The sequence below is a fragment of the Microtus ochrogaster genome, chromosome 17 (assembly GCF_000317375.1).
Source record: "Microtus ochrogaster isolate Prairie Vole_2 chromosome 17, MicOch1.0, whole genome shotgun sequence".
In the NCBI taxonomy this organism is placed as follows: domain Eukaryota; kingdom Metazoa; phylum Chordata; class Mammalia; order Rodentia; family Cricetidae; genus Microtus; species Microtus ochrogaster.
In genome coordinates, this window is record NC_022019.1 from 7,442,696 (window position 1) to 7,467,489 (window position 24,794).

At 41.5% G+C, this 24,794-nt stretch overlaps 1 protein-coding gene across 1 annotated transcript in view; it reads left to right on the forward strand.

The window, feature by feature from the left end:
• Positions 1-24,794, forward strand: part of Micu2 (mitochondrial calcium uptake 2) — a 90,655-nt gene that overhangs the window by 62,985 nt on the left and 2,876 nt on the right. The window contains exons 7-11 of the mRNA XM_005355420.3: positions 14,421-14,486; positions 17,068-17,165; positions 20,629-20,800; positions 23,843-23,951; positions 24,338-24,495. Coding sequence (XP_005355477.1) covers positions 14,421-14,486; positions 17,068-17,165; positions 20,629-20,800; positions 23,843-23,951; positions 24,338-24,495 — 603 coding nt within the window. The remainder of the gene's footprint in view (positions 1-14,420; positions 14,487-17,067; positions 17,166-20,628; positions 20,801-23,842; positions 23,952-24,337; positions 24,496-24,794) is intronic.

Below are 24,794 nucleotides of genomic sequence, written 5' to 3' on the forward strand. Positions count from 1 at the left end.
AGAATAGCTGACAAGTGAATCTCTATAAGTTGAAGGCCAGTCTTGTGTGTATACGAAGTTCCAGGCCAGCAAGGCTACATAGTGAGACCCTCACTCAATAAATAAATAAAAATAGAAAACACATGTTCACCCAGGACCTGAATATAAATATACATAGCAGCTTTACTCAACCCCAGTCTGGGGGCAACCAAAATGTTTGTCAAAAGTGACGAGATGAATAAATGTTATTTATGCAGTAGACTTCTACTGTGCAACACAAAGGAACAAAGTGTTAAGTAAGCAGCAGGAGGGATGAGTCAAAATGAAGGAAAAAGTATGAACTGTAGGATTCTGTGTATATACAGTTCTTCATGTCCATTCCCAAGGAAAGCAGACCCTTGGTTGTCTGCAGCCAGGAAGGAGTAAAGGGAGAGAGAAGAGGTGCTGAAATGCTGAATACTTCAAGTCTTGATCACTGGTGGTTACATGGCTATGTAAGGGGTATTTTGTTCTACATAAATTATACTTAGTAAAATTTTTGACCCAGCTCCATACCGTAGCTTTGACAATGGTTGTTTTTTGTTTTTTGGGGGGGGGGGGTTTGTTGTTGTTTTGTACAAGAAACTCTTGCAAAGCCTTGGAACAGAGGAAGAGCAGAAAAAGACCTCAGTAGAGAATGAACTGTAAAACAGTGGAGCCCCTCAAAAAGTAGACTCACCAATGCTTAACATCATTAGGAATGATCCAGAATAGATGTGTCCATCTAGGCCTGTGAGGAAGGGAGGGTGGATGATATGAAATCTGAGTAGGCTGTCATGTGGCAGGCGGACCCTCGGGGCTAAAGTGCAGAGACTGTCTTACCTGAAGTGACCAGGAGTGGTAGCTCTGTTTATTTTAAGAGTTAATTTTAGAAATGAAGGCAGTAGGCCAGGGAGATGGTTCGGTGGCTGAGAGTACTTGCTGCACAGCATGAGGGCCTGGATTCAGATCACCATCACCCACATGTGGCCATGCACATCTATAACCCCAGTGTGGGGATGAAGGTGGGTACATCTCGGGAACATGCCAGTCAACCAGGCTAACAGAAACCAGTGAGTTCCAGATTGAGGACAGAGAGCAATAGAAGAGGGCATCCATCATGGTGCTCTGGCCTCTGCTCAAACACAGGCACTCACACATGCCTGCAGATATACAGCATTTAACATACACATGCCGCAGTAAGCACACAAAAATACCTGTGTAACAAACACATGATTAAGTTAAATCTCTGCTCTAGAATAAAGGCTTTTTAGTTGAATAGACTAATTTAAATTCCTTGTTACTTTTCTTACCTAGATATAGATGTAATGTATGTAGTCTCTGTGATTCCTAGTGTAGCAAAGAGCACTCATAAAGGTAAGGCAGAAGGATCACAAAGTTCACACCAGCACAGGTTATATGGCAAGTCCCAGTCCAGAAAAAATGTTTTACAGTGACGTGCAGCAAATACATAAAGGTACTTGGCAAAGCAGCCTAAATAATGACTCCTCATAGGTTTTTATGATTTTTTTCCATCTGTTACAATTCTGTACTAACTAGAAGCAGATTTATCAGCAGTGTGCATTTATCAGAGTGCAGAAGCCTTATCAAAGAGTTCCCCTCAGTCTCATTCCCAGTGATGGCAATCGTTGGCTTTCCAAGAGCAACAAGCAGAATCCTGGAGAATCCAGAAAGACTAAGAGAAAGACTAGCAAATCTTGGGAAGAAAAGAGTAGCAGGGGAAATGTTTAATACCAAACTTCCTAAATGGTCGAATAGATAGGGACTGAGTGGAGACATCTGAAGTTTTGTTCGTCAACAGGAATTACTACAGAAACATTTCAAAAGAGAAGTTAAGTAGATTGGATAGTTAGCTCAGCAGTTGAGAGCATTATTTTTGCTTTTGTGTAGGACCCAGAACCTAATGGCAGCTCAAAACCATCTGTAACTCTAGTTCCAAGGAATCCTATGCCCTCTTCTGACATTCACAGGCACTAGGCACACACACAGTACACATACGAACATGCACACAAAACATTCATACACATACAATGTTTAAAGAGACGTAGAGACTGGAGAATAAATAGGAAATGAAAATTTTCTATCAGTAAATTTGGGAAATTATTTTGAGATTTGTGTGTGTGTGCGTATGTATACATATGTACATGGATGTGTACATATGGAGCACACACATGCCATGGGGCACATGTCATAGGACAGCTAACAGGAGGCAGTTCTCTCCTTCCACTGTGGATCCTGTAGTTCAAATTTAGGTCATTATGGTTGATACTCTGAGCCACCTCACCGGCACCCCCTTTTGAGATATATGATCATTTTTAAAGGAACTTAAATTAAAGCAATGGAAGGAAATGCGCTTGCACAGATAGAACCTGAAATATCTTTGCAGTGTTTTAGAAGACACCATTGCTGTCCAGCTACTTCATCTACCTTAGAGGGTAGTGTATATGAAAAGGCCATGAGGTAGAGAATTGATTCTCTCAGATTAACCAACCTGTAGAATTTGCACATGTGTAATTCTCCAAGACCTGGATAAACTTTGTGGTGTTATTCCTGTTAGTCATGAGGTGTCTGTCTTTATAGTAGTGGAGTTAGAGGTGATTTTCTTTTTGGGGGGTGGGTTGAGAGGGGTTTCTCTGTGTAACCCTGCCTGTTCTGGAACTCACTCTGTAGATCAGGCTGGGCTTGAACTCACAGAGATCCGCCTGCCTCTGCCTTCTAAATGCTGGGATTAAAGGCGTGCGCCACCACCGCTCATCTAGACGTAATCTTCTCAGATATACTGAACAAGACCCCTGCAGGTATCACTGTCACAATTCCAAAGCTCAGAGTTGCACTTCAGTAATGTTTGGGGGTGACCTGAGGCAAAAATCACAAAGGCGTGGTGGCATGGAAGCTTGTCTGAAGTCTTGTCAGCTACAGAAGATGGTAAGTACTCAAGATGGCTTCAAGACAATGGCGAGTGATGGCAGAATACTCCAGCCTGCTCTCTGACCTCCACATGCACGTGCACAACACATAGAAAAGAAACAGAAAGTGACTACTGGGACACATCACTGATTGTTTGAAGGTTAAGGCTTTAAAGCCAACCTTGTATGCCTATAGTGGGCTCTTTGTGCTGGCTATAGAAATGGAACTTGATAGCCAGGGGATTGATACACTTATCAATTTTTGAAGAAATAATTTCAAGGAAGAAAACTACATTTCTATTAATTATTTTAATTGTTTAACTTCCATGGTCCTTAGTTTAATAAACTTAAATATATATATACACACATGCATATATATTCATATTCTTGAAAGAGCCAGGTATGGTGGTACAGTGATAAGATACACATCTGTAACATCTTGTGAAAGTGTCCTAATGTGCAGATTGCCTCAGTTTGTAACTTCCATACTAGTGAGCATTTGTGCTTTGTTAACATCTAGATGAAAAAGTTGTCGGGTAGCACGGTGCCTACTTTTTCAGCCTGAGAACTGGCGAAAGTCGCCATCTACGTGAGTTGCACTCTGTCAGGTGTGATAAACAGTATGGACAGTGATCAAAGCCAGTAATAGTTGATCTATGTAATCTTTACCTTGATAGATGGTGCGTCTGCTTGTGGGCCGAGTGCCAGGGTTTTAAGCAGCTTCTCTAGACAGTAGATTAATGACCAGTCTGTTCACCGGGGAAACGGCTCCTTAGGTGGTCCTTTCATTCCGAGCTACTCTCATACTGATGGAAAGGACTGTGCTCTTAGTATAAGAGTGTTAGGAGTTGATCAAACTAAATACACCTGCTAGAGTTGCTGCTAAATACATAGAAAAGCCTTTGATAGAGTTTATTCTCCTTGGTTTTGTAATGATTCTCCCATTCCTGAATGTAAACTGTCTTGGAAGCAAAGAGAAATAAAATTGACTCTGCCTAATCCATTTTCAGTCTGAAACTGAAAGTGCTGGTCAACAGAGATTCAGAAATCCATTCAACAGTATGTCCTCAGTCATTCAGAATTTCTTTTTTATTGTTTTGCTTGTTTGTTTGTTTTTCGAGACAGGGTTTCTCTGTAGCTTTGGAGCCTGTCCTGAAACTAACTCTTGTAGACCAGGCAGGTCTTGAACTCACAGAGATCCGCCTCCTGAGTGCTGGGATTAAAGACGTGCACCACCATCACCCAGCTAAGTCATTCAGAATTTGTATGTAGCAGATAGGCACCTGGAGGACCTTCCACAGCTAATCTCTATATCTGCCCCTGTGACATGGCACCCTGTGCCCAAGTCCTCGTTCTTCCCTCTGCTTGGTTGTCCTTACTGCACTCATTCAAGCATTTTCAATCATGCAGAAGCTGGCACTCGTGTCATCAAGGAGAACCACCTGGAGGAAGCCTCCTGCACCCCCAGCAGTCTCTCTCCCATCCCCTGCTTCAGTGTTTTATTTACAGTGTGCAGCACCAGCAATTGCTCTGCATGTCTGTTCTCTTCAGCCCATTAGAATGGAAATTCAGTGACAGCAAGGAGCTTTCTGTCTCCCCAGCACCTCCAGCAGTGCTTTCTCATAGAGCAGGCACACACAGCTTGTTACATTAACCAGGTTCCATGCTACCATGTCAGAGAGTGTCTTAAGGAAGAGAAAGACCCTCTGACCCAAATGTTGAACTGAGATGTTTAGGTTCATACTCTCAAATGTCTCAAATGGAAATGTTAGAATTCATATAAACACTATAATCTTTTTTTTTAAGTCAAATTTAGTCACACACACACACACACACACACACACAGCCCAGGTGTGGAAGTCAAAGGACAGCTGTGAAAGTTGGTTCACTCTTTTCCCAGTGTGGGTCCTGGAGATTGAACTCAGGTTCCCAGGATTGGCTCAAACACTCCTACCCACTGAGTTACCTCTCTGGCCCCAGACACTGCAAACTTCAGTGTTCAGAGGCTATCAGAACCTCTTTCTGAGTCCAAATTAAAGTGTTCTAGGTAAAACCTAACATTAAAAGATTTATCAAGCACAAAATCCATCAGGACAGGTCCTTGCTATTCTAAATTTCACACTGTGTTATAAGACTCCTGAGAAATTCATACTTCAATTAACTAATTACATATTTTGGTTTATTTTGTTTGTTTTGTAACTTTTTGAAGAAAGATTGTATGAAGGTTAAATTCAATTGTATTTAATGTTCCATAATAAAAGAACAAGTTTTAAGCTTTCTATAAAATTTATAATTAGCCATTTTATTGATTACATCCATCTTTATTTATTTTAAATTTTATTTATTTTAAATAAATAGAAATTTATTTATAACTATTAAATTTTATTTATTTATAATTATTAAATTTTATTTATTTTAAATAAAGTATTTATTTTAAATTTTTGTGTATGGGCTGGAGCAATAATTCAGTGTTAAGAGCACTGGCTACTCTGGAGAAGACCCAGATCAATTCCCAGCATCCACTGGCAGCTCACAGCTCTCTGTAACTCTAGTTTTAGGGTATCCAACACTCTCTCTGTGGTCTCTGTAAGTGGCAGCATTTAGTGTACACTCAGGTGTATGTTCAGACAAAACATCCATGTTTCATTTTTTAAATTTTACTTACTTACACAATAGCTTTTTAGAGAATTTTTTATTTTTATTATGTGTAAAGGTGCTTTGCCTGCATATTTTTAGTACACCACATGTATGCAGTGCCTGTGAAGTCCAGAAAAGAGCATCAGATTCCTTAGACCCTTGTGAGTGCTCAGAACCAAATCCAGATCCTCACGGCAGTTCTCAACCTAGGGATCACATATCAGAGCTTCACATTCCAATCCATGACAGTAACAAAATTACAGTTATAAAATAGCAGCAAATAATTTTATGATTGAGGGTCACTACAACATGAAAAACAAGGGTCTCAGCATTAGGAAGGTTGAGAACCACTTCTCTTGTAGAGCCTACAAGGACAGCAAGTGCTCTTAACCCTAAGCCATCTCTGGCATCTTATGTGACAGATTTTCAAAATCAATGAATAATCTGGAAAGGAAGGATATATTAACAATACTTTGTATCAAAGGAGACCGTGCCACAGATGCTACTGATAGCCAAGCACAAAAATGGAATATTGAATATTGTGGCACCCAGTTCATATGTGCTCCGATAAAATGGACTCATGTCTTCAATAAAACTAACAAGATACGGTGTCTGGATTGTTCATAAGCCTAGAAATCACTATCCCAAAATCTTCCCACAAAGACATTCAAGTGCACATGGTTTCATTGGAATTAAGGAGGTAATGCCAAACTTTTACAAACCCTCCAGAAACACAAGATAAAGGAAAGGAAGCCCAAGATGTTCCTGGTAACTAAAACCAGAGAAAGACCTGCCAAGAAGTAAATTCTAGTCCTGTCCTCACAAACCAAAGTACAGAATTCTGCCCTTACCCAGAAAAAGCAAACCAATCCATGTGTGAAGTGCAGAATGAGGTCAAAATAGAAATAGCAGTGAGCTCCATAGCTAGGAAATCAGTCAATACAGTCCACCACCCTGACACAGTAACAGCAGAAGGGACCATGTATACATATACTGTCTCTTTCTTTGTTGTCCTTTGGCCTTTTGAGACAGCTCTTATGTAACACCCAGGCTGGCGATGAACTTCTGATCCTCCTACCTTCACTTCCAAGTACTGAAGGTCTGTGCATGCACCGTCATGCCCAGCTAATGATGTCACTATACACCAAACATTAACCAAATGTATCATTATTAAAAGTCAGTGAAGTGGGAAACAGTGTCTTCATTCTGATAAAGAGTATTTGCCAAATCTTAGAGGGTCTGGGTATAGCTCAGGAGCTCACATGCTGGGGTACATCAGACCCTGAGTTCAATCCTGAGCACCAAGAACCCAGCATGATGCTGAGGGGTGGGGGATCCTGGATGCTTTCCATGCAGCATCAGAAGCAGGCAGAGAAGTTTGTTTTTAACTCTAGTGTTCAGTGTTTTGCTGGACATACCAGTGACAGCAGCCATTCAAGAAGAAAAAAATGCATGTGAAAAGGTTAGAATGGACCTCTGCAGAAGCAGGCCTGACCCAGCAACCTCTGAGGGAGCAGGAGCCAGCGACCTCTGGAGCAGGCTTAAGCCAGCCAACATCACGTGACCAGGCCCAAACAACCTCTGTAGAAGCAGGCCCAAGCAAGCGACCTCTGGGGGAGCAAACCTGAACACCTCCAGGATTACAGAGTACAGAGGGACCTCTGGGAATGCTGAGCAACCCTCCTGGAATGCGATTAACCTCCAGGGTGACTCTACCAGGAAAGAGCAATCATCTGAACCTTGGATCACCATAGACATGGCCCCAACTACACCAATCAGAAAAAAAGATGGGTAGACAAGGTATGAACACACTCAACATCACAAAGAGCAACACACATCAACAAAAACTAGTGGCTCTACAACTTCAAGTCACACCAATACAGAAGCAATACACACCTAGCAGAAGAAAATAGCCTAAAAAATAACTTTAGGAAAATGTTTGAGGCCCTTAAAGAGGAAAGGGGAAAATTCCCTCAAAGAAAAGGAGGAAAAGACAAAAAAATTGGAAGAAATCAATTCCCTTAAAGAAAACCAAGAAAAAACAAATCAAACAGGTAAAAGAAACGATTCAAGACTTGAAAACCAAAATAGGGACAATAAAGAAAACACAAACCAAGGGGATTCTGGAAATGGAAAATATGGGAAAACTATCAGGAATCACAAATGCAAGCATAAACAGTAGAATACAAGAAGTGGAAGAGAGAATCTCAATAAAGGAAATAGTCTCATCGGTCAAAGAAAACATTAAATCTAACAAAAGCTTAACACAAAATACTCAGGAAATATGGGACACCATGAAAAGACCAAACCTAAGAATAATAGAAATAGAAGTAGTCCAACTCAAAAGCACAGAAAATTTATTTAACAAAATCATAGACAAAAACTTTCCTAATCTAAAGAAAGATATGCATATGAAGATACAAGAGGCTTATAGAACACCACATAAACTGGACCAAGAAAAAGTCCTCTCACAACATAATAAAATGCTAAGCAGACAGAATAAAGACTATTAAAAGCTGCCAAGGAAAAATGCCAAGTAACATATAAAGGCAGACCTATCAGAATTACACCTGAATACTCACTGGAAACAAAGCCAGAAGATCCTGATGAAGCATTGAATTAAGACATACGTAAAAGAAACACTTATAAAGCTTAAATCAGGGCTGGAGAGGTGGCTCAGCGTTAAGAGCACTGCCTGCTCTTCCAAAGGTCCTGAGTTCAATTCCCGGCAACCACATGGTGGCTCACAACCATCTGTAAAGAAATATGGTGCCCTCCTCTGGCCTTCAGGCACATATGCAGACAGAATACTGAAAATACTGTATACATAGTAAATAAGTAAATCTTTAAAAAAAAAGCTTAGGGGCTGGAGAGATGGCTCAGAGGTTAAGAGCATTGCCTGCTCTTCCAAAGGTTCTGAGTTCAATTCCCAGCAACTACATGGTGACTCACAACCATCTGTAATGGGGTCTGGTGCCCTCTTCTGGCCTGCAGACATACACACAGAATATTGTATACAAAATAAATAAATGAATATATTTTTTTTAAAAAGCTTAAATCATACCTCAAACCCCACACACTAGTAGTGGGAGACTTCAACACCCCACTCTTATTACTGGGCAGGTCTACCAGACAGAAACTTAACAGAGAAATAAGGGAACTAACAAATGTAATGACTCAAATGGACTTAACAGACATCTATAGAATATTCTATCCAAACATAATATACCTTCTTCTCAGCACCTCATGAAACCTTTTCAAAAACTGAGCACATATTAAAGCAAACCTTAACAGATATATATTTTTAAAAAATGGAATAACTCCATGTATCTTATCAGACCACCATGGCTTAAAATTAGATTTCAACAGCAACACTAATTTCAGAAAGCCCATAAACACATGGAAATTAAACAATGCTACCTGAGTCACCAATCTGTCAAGGAAAAAATAAAGAAGACATTAAAAACTTCCTAAAATTCAATAAAAATGACCACATAACATACCCAGATTTATTGGACATAATGAAAGCTGTGTTAAGAGGAAAGGTCATAAAAGTAAATGCCTACATAAAGAAACTGGAAACATCCCACACTAGTGAGTTAACAGAACACCTGTGTAAGCAGAGGCTGCTCATTCATTTCCCAACCACCCATACCCAAATCAATCACACAGATAATATATTAATTACAACACTGTTTGGCCAATAGCTCATGCGTATTTCTAACTAGCTCTTACATCTTAAATTAACTTATTTCTATTAGTCTATGTATTGCTACAAGGTTGTGGCCTACCAGTAAAGTTCTCATATTCTGGCATCTTTCTCCTTCAGCAGCTACATGGCATCTGCTTGACTCAGCCTACTTTATATATATCTCGTCCAGCCTGGCTATATTCTGCCCTGCCATAGGCCAGAGCAGCTTTATTCATTAACCAAAAAAAGCAACACTTATACAGAATAACATCCCACATCATCTCCCCTTTTCTGTCTAATTAAAAAGGTTTTTAACTTTAACATAGTAAAATTACATATACAAAACAGCTATCAAACAAGAATTATAGTTATAATATTTAGTCCACTTATATTTGGCAAATTAAGGAAAATACTCTATCATCTATCCTATTTTTGTGAGTCTAAAGTTTATATCTAATTTATCTTTTATCATAATTAAGGAAAATTACAACTATCTATCTTCAGCTCTTCAAAGACCCCAGTTGGATATACTATTACCTAAGTAAACAGGAAGTGCATTGTAAGCAACTTCCAAAACACTAGAAATGACAGAGACATCTCGATGCCTCAATAGGCAACCAGAGTTCTTCTGTACCATTGGAGCATCCTCCTTCAGCCTGTGGGCCCATAGTATCCAGCAGACTTTTCCGCGAAGCAAGAAATTTGAGGATGTATTCTACCCATATTGCCAGTTTGTTAGTCATGTTCTTCTGTTTCCTGCAGAATATCTGGCAGTTATTTCATGAAGCAGGAACCCTAAAGAACTGTCTCACCTTTAGGCAATTTCAGCAGCCATTTTTCTGTGTGCCCTGCATGTTTGGTTCATATAGCATACCATCAAGCAGTCCAGGCAAGAGCAGTTTCTTGCCCAAATGACTAGCCTTGTCACATTGAAGGCAAATTCTAAAATGAATTTCTTCAATGCCCATCAACTTCTCTGAAGTAATTGGTGCTGCCAGAAGCGGACATGTCTCACTGTTGAGAAAAGTCTTAAGTTGTTAAAACATTTTAGATGCCATATTCTGTAGGTCTTTGAAAGGTTTAAAGAATATCTAACTGAAATTTTTTTCTGTATGTCTAGAAAACCTAACATGACTGTAAGTTTGACTCTTATAAATGACTATTCTATAATTTTTAATTATATATCATATTTTTATATTATATTTTTAAAGGAGACATAAACATAATACCTTAAACAAGAGCAGATATATATATATGTGTATATATAACAAAATTGACCTTAATTTATTGTATCAATAAATCAAAGACCATACCAATGTAAAGTATTCATTTCTATATTATATCCCACCTTAAATGAAAACAAACATTTATAAAAAATCATTTTGGGAAATTGGACATAGTTTTCTCCAAACTGCTTCCTGCTGTTTGGTGGGTGATGGAGACCTTAAGGGGGTCTTGTTCCATCAAACCATATTAACTTGGAAAGAATCCACAGGTTCTCGTCTTCTGTGGAAACAAAAGCAGAACATCTTATCCAAAGCAACATATCCTTAGACCCAAATTTTGAAGTCAAGATACCTTTTAAAATATATATGCTGGTTTGGCTTAGCATATTGAACAATGAAATTAAATATATCTTTATAGTTAGCTCATTCACGGGCAAAAAATTCAAAGAAAACACAATAACATACATAATCTAGACTGTATTTTCTATCTTTATGTGACTTATTTTTCTATACCTCTTTAATCCATGACTGTACTCTTTTATATTATTTTTAAAACTATTTTATTTTTAAAACTATTTGCTTCTTTTTATACCTGTACTCTTTTTCCTGTCTCTCCCAAGCCTACATAAATTTTTTGAATACAGTGTGACCCATTCAGAGGTTTATTTTTGTCTGAATCTGTCTTTATTGTGTATATCTAATCATTTTCTGACCAGGAGTGCCATTTTTTCCCTAAACGTTAAGCAAGTGTGGCTAGGACCAACTCTATGGCCCTGCCTGTTGGTTCTGCCCCATCCAACATGGCAGAAATATGTTCACCGACTCTGTGAGTCATGCTCACCACCCCAGCTCTAGGAAGGCAGTGTGTCTGTGCGCCATTAGGTAATTTGTAGCACACTACTCATAAACCCATTTAAATGCAGGTCCTCCCAAAAGAGTCAGGGTTTTTTTTAATATTTATTTATTATGCATACAATATTCTGTCTGTGTGTATGCCTGCAGGCCAGAAGAGGGCACCAGACCCCATTACAGATGGTTGTGAGCCCCCATGTGGTTGCTAGGAATTGAACTGAGGACCTTTGGAAGAGCAGGCAGTGCTCTTAACCTCTGAGCCATCTCTCCAGCCCTTAAGAGTTAGAGTTTTTACTGCCAGCATGTACCAAAAAGCCATCTCTTAAAGAAGTTATGCAGTTTTTGCTGCTAATACTGAGTCAGGAAGCCTTCTCTTAAATGAGCCACGCCTCTGCTCACCACCAGCAAACAGAACCTATCTGAAAAGAAAAATGCAGCTACCAAGAAGCTCCAATTGACTCTCGATTTTGTGGATCTAGAAGCCTTTTTTTAAATTAAGCTTTCTGAGGCTTTATGTGGATGTACATTGCTGAACATTGGGTGCCATTTTGTAAGCAGAAGCTGCTTGCTCATTTCCCAGCCACCCAGACCCGAATAATCACAGAGCTACTATATTAATTATAACACTATTTGGCCAATGTCTCATGCATATTTCTAACTAGCTTTTACATCTTAAATTAACCCATTTTTATGAATCTGTATTGTCACAAGACTGTGATCTACCTGTAAGTTTCTGGCATTTCGGCATCTTTCTCCTTCAGCAGCTACATGGCATCTCTTCGACTCCGCCTACTCTCTCTACATCTCTCTTCCAGCCTGGCTATATTCTGCCCTGCTGTACACCAAAGCAGCTTTATTCATTAACCAATAAAAGCAACACATGTACAGAAGGACATCCCACATTATTCCTGAAAACACTAGAACTAAAAGAAGCAAACTCACCCAGGAGGACTAGACAGCAGGAAATAATCGAATTGAGAGCAGAATTCAACAATACAGAAACAAAACAATTCTAAGAAACAATGAGACAAAGAGTTGGTTCTTTGAGAAAATCAACAAAATAAACAAACCTTTATCGAAGCTAACCAAAAGGCAGAGAGAAATATCCAAATTAACAAAATCAGAAACAAAAAAGGAGACATAACAACAGACACAGAGGATATCCAGAGAATCATCAGGTCATACTTTGAAAACCCATACCCCTCAAAATTGGAAATTAAAGGAAATGAACAATTTTCTGGATAAATATCACTTACCAAAATTAAATCAAGACCAGATAAACAAATTAAATAGGCCTATAACTGCTATAGAAATAGAAACAGTCATCAAAAGTCTCCTAGCCAAAAAAATCCCGGAACCAGATGGTTTCAGTGCAGAATTCTACAAGATTTTCAAAGAACAAATACCAATACTCCTCAAATCAGCTTCTTCATTAACCAATGGTAATAAAACATTCACAGCATACAAAAGGGCGTCCCTCATCACAGGTAGACGAACAAGCTGAAAAGTGTTGGAGTCAGTGCGACACAGCTCAGCAGTGAATACAAACAGGTCACATGCATGAATCTTGAGATAACCATGCTGAAAGAAAAAAGGCACATATAGAACAATATGCAGTGTTCAGTTACACTTGAAAACAAGGTGAAATTAATTTAGAGAAAAAAGCAGAATTGCTTCCATGGACATTCAGGAAGGACAGGCTGACAACAGAGAGAAAAAAATTTCAAGTGTACAAGGCTAGGATCTGGTTTGTTTGATTGGTGATTGGTTGTTGTTGTTGTTTTTCAAGACAGGGTTTCTCTGTAGCTTTGGAACCTATCCTGGAACTAGTTCTTGTAGTCCAAGCTTGCCTCAAACTCACAGAGAGATCCGCCTGCCTCTGCCTCCCAAGTGCTGGGATTAAAGATGTGTGCCACCACTGCCTGACCAGGATCTGGATTTTAAAGTATGTGAATTTCTTTTTTTTTTTTTTTTTTTTTTTGGTTTTTCGAGACAGGGTTTCTCTGTGGTTTTGGAGCCTGTCCTGGAACTAGCTCTTGTAAACCAGGCTGGCCTCGAACTCACAGAAATCCACCTCCCTCTGCCTCCCAAGTGCTGGGATTAAAGGCATGCGCCACCACCACCCGGCTGTCAATTTTTTTCTAAAGCACTGTCCAGAGTAACAAGCAGGGAGCACCCCAGAGTGCTGCTCCTCCCAGAGGCTGAGTGTTCCTTACATGGAAGTTTGTTGCTCTTATCTTTCTTGGATTATGTTCATTTCTGCATGAAAGAAGTGCAGGTGTTGGGCAAAGGAGGGATTCGGAGTGTGAGAATTGGGCCTGGCGCTGTGCCACGGGGTTTTCAATGGCAGACATAAAAGGTGAAAGTGATGTCAAGCTTTCAATTGTTTTCCTGAAGCCAGGAAGGTATGGCGCACAGGGGAGGGAAGACTCTAGAGAACCCAGCATAAGCCATTTGCCTAACTAAACATAAAAGGGTGCCAAGTGTAGCACTTGGCTTAATGTTAGCAGTTTATAAATTACTAACAAGTCATTTTTTAAAGAAAGTCCTGATGATTTGTTTCCTAATTGATTTAAGCCATAGTTAGAGATTGTGTGTACATCTCACTTCTTTTCAATCCTTTCTTTTCATTTGCTTCCCGCTGAAGACTGGTACAAATGGCTCTGGAAGGTAGGTAGGCTACTTAACAGACTCAGTTTTAAGAAACCGTTAACAGTTTTATAGTTAACAAAAATGTAAGTATTTCAACATGTTACAAATAAATAAAAGGGAGAACATATGTAGAAGAGTGGCGTTGTATGTGATCACATCTGAAATGTGGCTGTAAAGTGTCAGCGGTGTAAGAAACACGTCCAAATGGAAATCATCCGAAAGGAGTGAAAGGCAGACTGCAGCTCGTCTGCTGGAGGAGCTGCTGCTAAGCAGAGAACTGTGGCCCTGACGGCCTTTCTGCCTGCTTAATCCTGCAGTCTTGCATGGCCTACAGCCAGCCGCAGACAGCTAGATGCCCTGTAACAGCTAAGCATCTGTCTTCAGGTTACTTCAGATCTCCATTAGACAGCCATGTAAGTGTGTCTGTAATCTTTTCAGTTGCAGAAGATCATAAGTAAGCAAGATGACTTCAAGACAGTGAAGACGAATGAGGCCGAATCCCAGGTATGTAAGGGAACGCTTCCAAACACATGGTGTTGGTAAAATCTGAACTCTGGTCCTCACACTGTGTGGTAGGTGCTCTACACACTAAGCTGTCTCCGTAGCTCATTATCTCATCTCATTGTGGCTTCGAGGTGCATTGTTGTATGGCTACAATATTTAAGTTGTCTTCTTAGGAAGAAAATTATTTTTATTTAGTCCAGACTAGAGAATTGCTCAGTTGGTAAAGCATTTGTATTGAAAGCCCAAGAACATAAACTCAATCCCCAGAGCCCACATAGAAGCTAGATTTGGTAGTATATGCTTGTCATCCCAATACTGGGAAAGTGGACAGGAGTATCCTTGGGGTCCCCTGGCAAGCTACCTAACCTAACCTAGTTGGTAAGCTTTAGGCCAGTGAGAGACCTGATTCCCAAACAAGTGTTCATATTCCTGAGGGTGACACCTAGGGTTGTCTTCTGGCCTACACACATACAAACACTGTTAAAAACAACAATAATTAGGAGCTGGGGAAATGTCTTAGCGTCTAAAGCATTTGTGTGGAAGCATGAGAGCTCAACTCATGTACACTGTGTGGCTGGAAGAGCCACAGTGACTGCAACTTTGCAGATACAGGGCTCTGGCAGGGCAGGGCCAGTTAGAGACCCTGCCTCTCTGCAGTGGCGAGCAATCCAAAGGAACTGCATCAGCCTTGAGCCTCCACTCGTGTGCACCAGCAAAGACACCTGTGCCCACACATGTGAATGAGTGCATACACATGCACACCACATATACACAATGGCAGGTGTGTATTAGTACGTGAATGAGAAATTCCCTGAAACAAAAATGAAAACTTAGGAATATTTGTTTTCTTAGAGCAAAATATGTTTAAATTGTTAAAATAGTGCAGTACTCCTTAAATCTCAGAATCTGGGGCTCTGAGGTAGAGTTACAACTTCAAGGCCAAGTTGAGCTATGGTGAGATCTTTACCTCAAGAAAAAGGAAGAGTGTGGCTCAGAGTATTGACTGAGCTTCCAGAGGTCCTGAGTTCAATTTCCGGCACCCACGTGGCAGCTCATAGCTGTCTATTAATCTGGGCCTGTGGGATCCAATACACAGACATCCTTGTAGACCAAACGCCCACATAAATAAATACATTTTTTTTTTTTTTGGTTTTTCGAGACAGGGTTTCTCTGTGGTTTTGGAGCCTGTCCTGGAACTAGCTCTGTAGACCAGGCTGGTCTCGAACTCACAGAGACCAGCCTGCCTCTGCATCCCGAGTGCTGGGATTAAAGGCGTGCGCCGCCACCGCCCTGCCATAAATAGATCTTTTCCGCGGTGGTGCTTACAGAGTGTCCACAGCGTCCTGGGTTCAGTCCCAGCACCACTTAAGTGAAGCAGATGTGCAGCCCAGTCTAGGAGGGCACGGTCCTCCTTGCTACTGGAAACCTGTCTCAAAAGAATAAGAGTTGAAGTGGACTTGTAAGGTAAAAGCAGAATCTCTTAACCAGGGAATTTAGAGCAGATGTGGTGTGCAACTCTAACTTCATTTAATTTATGCTCAGAGCAAGACTTAAATCCAAATCTAATTAGAAAAACAAAATTCCCAGGGAATTAAGGGGAAAAGTTGGTAAATATAATCAAAATGCATTGTATGAAATTCTTAAAGAATTAGTAAAAATATTTTAGCTGCCATGAATTTTACTTATGCTTTGACATTTGGTCTGATGTTTGGTAAATGTCAAAAGTAGAAGCTGAGCTTAAATTTGGGGACATCTGGCTATTGAGTTGATTTGTCCCCTCGTTCTGTAATCCTGAGGCAGACACCCTCTACACTTCACAAGATATGTAGAGCCTTAGGACTGTGGAAATATGAATCTAAAAATAAAAAATTCTAGTCATAGCCAAACTGAGTGGAAGAGAGAATGAAGACATGCTTTCACAGATAATGGTGTCTGTGGGCCCGGGGCAGACAGGGCCTTTGGCTAAGAGTGCCAGGGAGCTGCAGGCCTCCAGTTGTTTGAGTCACGCAGCCCCTGTTTTAAATAGCCAGGTTCTGGGGAAAAGTAAGTCTGTGATGCTGACTGTAGTTCAGTAATGGCCCTGTCTGGACTGCCACTCTGTGCAAGGAGAAGTCAGCAGTGAGGACAGAAGTGTAGGGGGATGGAGCTGGAAGGATCACTGGGCGCTGGACTCCAGGCCAGTGTGGTGTGGGCTGCAGAGAGCCTCTGGGTGGCAGTGTCAGGGCACTTCAGGGAGCGCTAGGAGGGACTTGGTCCACTAGTCCAGCGCGGCAGCACGCACCTGTAACCCCAGATGACCTGAAAGAGAACGAGGAGACCCACCCTGGACTCTCTAGACTTTCTACTTTTCCCCATTCAGTGTAGTTTCAGCTGTAGGTTTGTCCTGTTAGGGCATGTCCCTTCTGTTCTTAGATTCTGTAGAGTTTCATCACGAGGATGGTAGTGGAAGTTGGGGGGAGTCTTCTTAGCCAAGGTCGTAGGCAGGAGTGACTGCCCTCATTGCCTTCACGTCCTACAGGACATGCTCGTGGACACTTCCCCAAGCTCATACCCACAGGTTCCTTTCTGTGCTTCTTTATAGGAACCAGCAGTGAAAGAGCCTGGAATTAACACAACCCTTCAAGTGCGTTTCTTTGGGAAAAGAGGAGAAAAAAAACTTCATTATAAAGAATTTCGAAGGTAAACATAAAATTTGGGGTAATGTTAATGTAAGAAATGAAGAAACTATCCGGGTGGTGGTGACACATACCTTTAATTCCAGCCCTCAGGAGGAATACACAGGCAGATCTCTGTGAGTTTGAGGCCAAGCTTGCCTACAAAATGAATTCCAGGATAGTCAGGGATACACAAAGAAACCGTGTCTCAAAAAGCCAAGAAGGGAGGGAGAGAGAGAGAGAGTAAGAGACTAAATATCCTCATTTTCTAGAACTGCAGACTGTAAGGCAGCAGTTGTTGGCTTCTGACCCCTTTGGCAAACCTGTCTCCAGAATACTTACATTGTGATTCATAGCAGTAGTAAAATCACAGTTATGAAGTAGCAATGAAATAATGTTGTGATTGGGGTCACCACAATATGAAGAACTATATTAAAGGGTCACAGTGTTAGGAAAGTTGAGAATCCCTGCTCTGCTTTAGACCTAGATACTCTTTATGGTTCTTTAAGGTACTTATCACTGAGAATTTAACCTATAAAACATAAAGTTACTATTGTTAAATATTCTAGCCCATTTTTTAAAAATAATGTCTGTTTTATAAAATGTAATAGTTATTTTTGGTTACTTGATATTGGCAAATAAGAGACATGCCCCAAGCATCACTTTGGATTTTTTGTTTTGGTTTTTTGAGACAAGGTTTCTTTGTGTGCTTTTGGCTGTCGCTCTGTAGACCAGGATGGCCTCGAATTCACAGAGATCGCCTGCCTCTGCCTCCTGGGTACTGGGATTAAAGGTATGTACCACCACCACCCAGCAATTTTGTTCTTAACACTAAACAAGCAGCCCAGTTTAACACAAAATAAGGTTGCACTATGTTCCTGAGTGCAGCTCTGCTGGGACCAGCACTGGCTCATCTCAGCTGGAGTTACCGTGCACTGAAACGGTCCTGAGGTGTGGACACTCAGCTCTTGTCTATGCAGGCCTCTTCTGCAGAGGTCCAGCAGTAAATCTGCACGACCAACAGCTGTATTGTGAAAATAGCCAGACAGTGCAGTAGGAAGCAGACGGTTCCATGTCTCAGATAAAGCATCATGCCAACATACTTCCCTGAACTTATTTCTTCATAAAATTAGAGTATCTGGTTATTGTAATCCTTAACACAGTGGAGCCCTGCTTACCTCCTCCCTGGGCCTCCCTGGAGCACTCTCTGGAACACGGTTTCTAAACAGGTACTAGAAAGCAGCAGATCAGAATACTAGAAAAATCCTGATATGGAAGGCAGGGGCCCTGCATCTTCCTTGGCTCCCCGCATTTCTGCTAAGATTTGCTAAGTCTGTATATACATATACACCATGTGCTGTTGTGTCTCAAACACTAAGCATAATCCTTTTTACAGGCTATGTGGGAAACATCATGCCATTCTGATGCATTGCTCTGAATGCTTCTGTCAATGAGGAGATTTTACCCCATGTGGGAAGTTAGGAGTAGATTAAAGGGAGACCCAGGGAAAGGCGTGTAGCCCATGAAGATAGATGGGCTCTTATGTACGTTTATTGGGTGGTTTTCTTTTTAAAAGGCCCTTAGCTGCGGTATGAAGAGAGGTGTGTTCTTCCCTTTCATAGCTGGTAGCAGTGAACAGAGCACCCTGTAGCCAGTGTTGTTCAGAATGAGGTGTCACCTCTGCTTTTCTCTTGTTCTCTGTCCAGTTGGTCACCTCTTGGTCCCTCGGTTCTCCAGTGCTGCCGCAGCCCAGCACACTTCTTTGCCTCTTGCTCCATCTCCTTGGTCAGCCTCCCAGTCTCTTACCCTCTTCCCTGCTATCTCAGAAGGTGGAAAAGAAAAGCACAGCTATTGTGCACGCCTCTTCGCTCACTACAGACTCATCTACAAATAAAGCATTCTTTTAATTATCCTGATGCAAATCAGTCAGGGGGGCGGTTAGCACTCAGTCAGTTAAGTGCTTGTTCTATAAACACAAGGACCTGAGTTCAAATCAGTCAAGGCGCGGTTAGCACTCAGTCAGTTAAGTGCTTGTTCTATAAACACAAGGACCTGAGTTCATTTGCCAGCAGCTATATGAAAAACAGACATGGCGACACATGCCTGCAACACCAGTGCTATGGAAACAGAAACAGAAGGATCCCTGGAGCTCACTGGTCAGACAGAGCCACTGAATCAGCAATGGCAGACCCTGTCTCAAAAAATAAGGTGGAAAAGTGATAGATGAAGACAACAGGCTTCAATCTGTAGCCTTTGCAAGCACTGAAACACACACACACCATCACGCACCCATATACACTAACACACATGCACCCATACACACACTAACACACACACTAAAGCACATGAACACGCTAACACAAAAAAGTCATTGACTATTATCATAGTACACAATACAAAAAAAATTAGTAAAACAAAATATATCAATAAAATATCACTATCCATTAGTTCAACCCACAACCCAAAATGCATTCAGTTTTAGACAAAATTCTGCTTTGACCCAGAAAGAAATATAGCATCAAAAATCTGTGCATCCGGTACATTCAGCAAATGTCGCAGAGATAGACATCTATGCCCATTCTCCCCTCTACACTTGGAAGCTTACAGGAGAAATGCAGACCCTAAAGCAAGCTACTAACAATGGTGGTTTTCTCCCACTAGCCTGATTGTATGTATTTCTTTATCCCATGTATATATTCTACCCATTTTAAACTATACCATGGCACACAAGAGGTAAAAATTATTTAAAGGAGATTGCAACACTTGAAAGCATAGGATGCTCATAATGGCTTTGACATTACTTAAGTAATAAACCTTACTTATTTATTTATAAAGTAGTGCAATTTTTCTAGATTCTTGTTCAAGAAAGTAAAAGTTTAATCTGACAGCTATCAATGTGACTTTGCTCAAAGTAACATGCTGGTTTTATTTTAAAAAAAAGAAAAGTGTGTTTTGTCACATAGATTCACGCTGTTGCCCCAAAAACTGCAGATAATTTCATGTAGACCTAAGCTTCCGATACAAAGTCATTGTTTCTATGTTGGTGTGCATTAATTATTAAGCTGAAAGGAATGTCCTTCCCTATACTTTAATTTTTCCGGCTATTGATGTTTGTGCATTGGGAAAATGCTCTTTTCTGTAAATCTGCTAAAGCAGCATTCAGCAAAACTTTTACACCTTCACACCAATGGCAGCTTTGGGTGCCAGGTGTAGTCTGCACAGACCTCCTGGACTATTGGGCTTGGCCAGTCTCTGGCTGCTCTCTTACGCCCTGACACAGCCCCGCTACAGTATTAAGGGGAATGCTGCTCTCTGCTCATACCAGCAGTTGTGGGGAGGCGGGAGCGCCTCTCAGCCCCGCTCCAGTATTAAGGGGAATGCTGCTCATACCAGCAGTTGTGGGGAGGCGGGAGCGCCTCACAGCCCCGCTACAGTATTAAGGGGAATGCCGCTCGCTGCTCATACCACTTTTCTACTTTACTGTTTAGGTTTATGGAAAACTTACAAACTGAAGTTCAAGAAATGGAATTCCTTCAGTTTTCTAAGGGTCTGAACTTCATGAGGAAGGAAGATTTTGCAGAGTGGCTCCTTTTCTTCACTAACACTGAAAATAAAGACATCTACTGGAAAAACGTGAAAGAAAAGTTGTCAGTAGGAGAGGTCGGTATACCTTTTCTTTACACATTTGAGAGACTTGAAACAGACCAGAAATTTCATGGGACATAATGACTTGTAACTGAACTGATGCAGCCAGGTCAAGGACACTTCCCTAGTACTAGCTCTCTGTCATGAGCTGCCCCCCACACAGCACAGCCCCTGTGAGGCTGCAGCTCACCGTGGGACAAGGCTCTACCCAGTGCTGAGTGCTGCTCTGGAGAGCTTAGCCAGAGGAAATAAGCAAAGCTGTTTGGGAAGAAGACCGTGGTTGTCTCTGTTTACAGAGGATTTGACTATGTACCCAGCGAGCCCAACAGAGCCCCCTTGAAAACCATCAGGAAAAAATTGAATTCAGTGAAATGCTGCTGTGTCATTAGCATATTAGAAGTAGATGTCCCTGGACACATTTTCACAGGAGCTTCAAAGTGATGATCACCAGACTTGCAGTCATGGTTTTGTACGCGTCTGAGTGACTTTCTGTTGCTGTGACACCATCACTAAAGCGATTACAGAAGGCAACATTTAACTTGGGCTTACAGGTGCAGGCTTAAATGTCATGGCAACAAAGCAAAGGCATGGTGGCAGGCTGAACAAGCCATAAGGAGCAAGCCAGTAAGCATCACCCCTCCATGGCCTCTGCACCAGCTCCTTCCCCCTGGTTCTTGCCTTGCTTGAGTTCCTGTCCTGACCTCCTCTATGGTGAACAGTGTGGAAGTGTAAGCCAAATAAGCCCTTTCCTCCCCAAGTTGCTTTGGTCATGGTATTTCATCACAGCAATGATAACCCTCACCAGGACAGGACATAAAGTCACAAGAAGAGAAATCACAAATGAACAGTGTGAGATGCACAGGTTCAGGTGGTAAAGACGCCGTTCCCACCTGTAGAAAAGCCTAGCATGCACAAGGTCCCGAGTTCACACCTCAGCATGATGGAAAGAGAAGTGGGCATTGGAATGGCTGCACTCCATGCCTGTTTTAAGATCATGATGCGATAGACAGAGAAATGATACTTGATCCACACTGTGCTGACAAATTCACTGTGGAGAAAAGGAAAGTGGAGTGCAGAAATGTGCAGAGAGGGTGTTCCGAGTCCGACGGCAGTTTGTGTATGTGGGTGCACAGCCGCTTTTGTATGAGCTGTGTATTTCTGGAAGCACACAGGTGCTGCCCATGCCTTTGCAGTGAGGTCAGAAGAGGGATCGGAGGAGGAAGGAAGGCTTGTTGCCCTTCACACTGTTGGCATTTTTTTCACCTTGGTCATATATTCTTTAGTTCTTTTGTTGGGACTGGAGAGAAGGCTCGGGTTAAGAACACCGCAGCTCTTGCATAAGAACCAGTTTGATTCCAGCACCCACATGGTGGCTCACAACTGTCTGTAACTTCATCTGGGGGATCTAATGCCTGTTCTGGCCAGCTCCATGGGCACAGGCATGCAAGTGGTACACAGACAACACCCGTATGAAAAATAATAAATTTTTTTAATTTGTTGCAGTTTTACAACTTCGATTGCTCCACAAAGGCTGAAAGCAGTGGTACTTGAGCAGACCACATGTGGACAGAGGGCAGGTCCTAAAAGGCCCTGGAGAAATAAGAATTTTCTGTCAGAACTTCCACTGGTCCAGCTGGCATGTCCCTGTAACCCAGCTACTCTGGAGATCAAGGCAATAGGGATACTAAGTTTGAGATGGACTCAGGCAGCATCAGTTGAAGGAAGAGAATTTTCTAATTTCTTTTTAAGATTTATTAATTTTATGTGAGTACTCCACCTGTATATATGACTTTATGCCAGAAGAGGTCATCAGATCCCACTATAGATGTTTGTGAGTCACCATGTGGTTGCTGGGAAGTGAACTCAGGACCTCTAGAAGAGCAGCCAGTGCTCATAACTGCTGAGCCATCTCCAGCCCCTCCTCAAGTTCTTTTTACTGGTAAAGGTAGCTTTTAAACTTAGGTTTTGTTTATTCTTAAGTACGTAGATACTGAATCAGATAGACCAAGGTTCAAATCTCAGTTCTACTCCATAGACCTTGGTCAAAGGAACCTAAGAGTTGCCTGCCTGGGGTTTAGGCAAAGATAATATACATCTTAGATGGCAGAGCTGAACTTTCAGCATCGGCCACCTTGTCCAGTGCCCTGTACACTGGTTAAGTAGGAGTGGCCCATTGAACAGGGTGTGAGTAGTCTCCTTGGCTGTAGTCGTAAAGTACAGAAACCTATCTTCTCTCTGGTCTGGAGATGTGAAATCTAAGGTCAAAGTGCCAGCAAGGCTGGGTTTAAACTGCTCTTTGCTGTCTGTCCTCTGTGTCCTCGGATGGTTGCAGCTCTGTGGGGTGTGTGCATGTACACAGGGAGAAAGGGAACAAGAGCAGCAATGAGTATACATACTTACGTTAGTGTGTATATTCCCGTGGACATCAGCCTCACAGGACTGCAACCCTCCCAGGACCTCACTTTACCTCTGCAGCCTCCTTCAAAATGAGAATCAGGAGAGAAGCTAGGACTGGTCCAAGAGTGCCCGTCCACACAGCCACACGGCAGCCTCACTCTCATGGACCTCCTGCAGTTCTAGAATCTAGTGTTCTGTTCTTCTGCTGGGAGGCTGGGAGGGGGTTGCTTTAGGTTTTGTTTTTTGTTGTTGTTTTGTTTTCTTGTTTTTCAAGACAGGATTTCTCTGGCTGTCCCGGAACTTACTCTGTAGACCAGGCTAGCCTCAACCTCACAGAGATCCACCTGCCTCTACCTCCGTATTCCACTCTGTTCTGTGTCTTTAACATTTTATCAACTTGCTTAGAAAGATCTAAGTTCATAAGCTTTAGGATAGAAGACTTAACATCAATAAGATTGCAATGTATAATGGGGTGGTGGTGGCACACGCCTTTAGAGGCGGATCTCTGTGAGTTTGAGGCCACCCTGGTCTACAAGAGCTAATTCCAGGACAGCTAGGGCTGTTACACAGAGAAACGCTGTCTCGAAAAACTAAAAAAGAAAGAAAAAATATTTCAATGTATATGCAAAATTATAATTAAAAAACCTTTTATTTTATTAGAGCATTAGTTTGGATGAGTTCAAGTCATTTTGCCATTTTACAACGCATTTGGAAGACTTTGCCATCGCCATGCAAATGTTTAGCTTAGCTCATCGCCCCGTGAGACTGGGTAAGATACAGATCATTTCATTTTTATTGTCTGTAGGTAGCTTCACTATCAAGTAGATGATACCGATGAGGGGGTGACTAGCAGTAAGATAATGTTATTCTCTGTTCATCCACCCACAGGCTTACTCAGGAAACACTTTATCTGCTTTTGCTTTCTTATTCTCCTGAAGGGGAAGGACATGGAATTGAATATGTTACTGGGAACCTTGATTACCTTGAAATGCCCTGCTTTACCCTCATGTCTCAACCAAATGCATGATTTGAATATTCTTGTGATTTGTGTACACTCGTGATTTGAATGCTCTTCTCAAATAATGGGAAACTGTGGATTAAATCCACTTAGACTAATTTACCTGTTGATCGGCAGTTTCTTGCTGTGCTTTTCAGCGGAGTTTAAGAGAGCTGTGAAAGTAGCCACTGGACAGGAGCTCTCAAACAATATCTTGGACACCGTCTTCAAGATCTTTGACTTGGACGGCGATGAGTGCCTCAGCCATGGGGAGTTTCTTGGAGTATTAAAAAACAGGATGCATCGAGGTTTATGGGTAACAGATTTTAGTTTGTTTATTTTTTGTTTTTTTAAATCTGTGTTTTTACATGTTAGTAACAATGGTATTAAACCTAAAATTTAGAGCAAATGAAATATGTTAAATGGAATCTTTATCATTTATACAGAAACTAAACTACAACCAAACCCTGAACTGTCTTTCACAAGAGTGATATTTACCATTTTCCTTGCTTTAAAAATAACCTGAGGCCGGGCGATGGTGGCGCACGCCTTTAATCCCAGCACTTGGGAGGCAGAGGCAGGCGGATCTCTGTGAGTTCAAGACCAGCCTGGTCT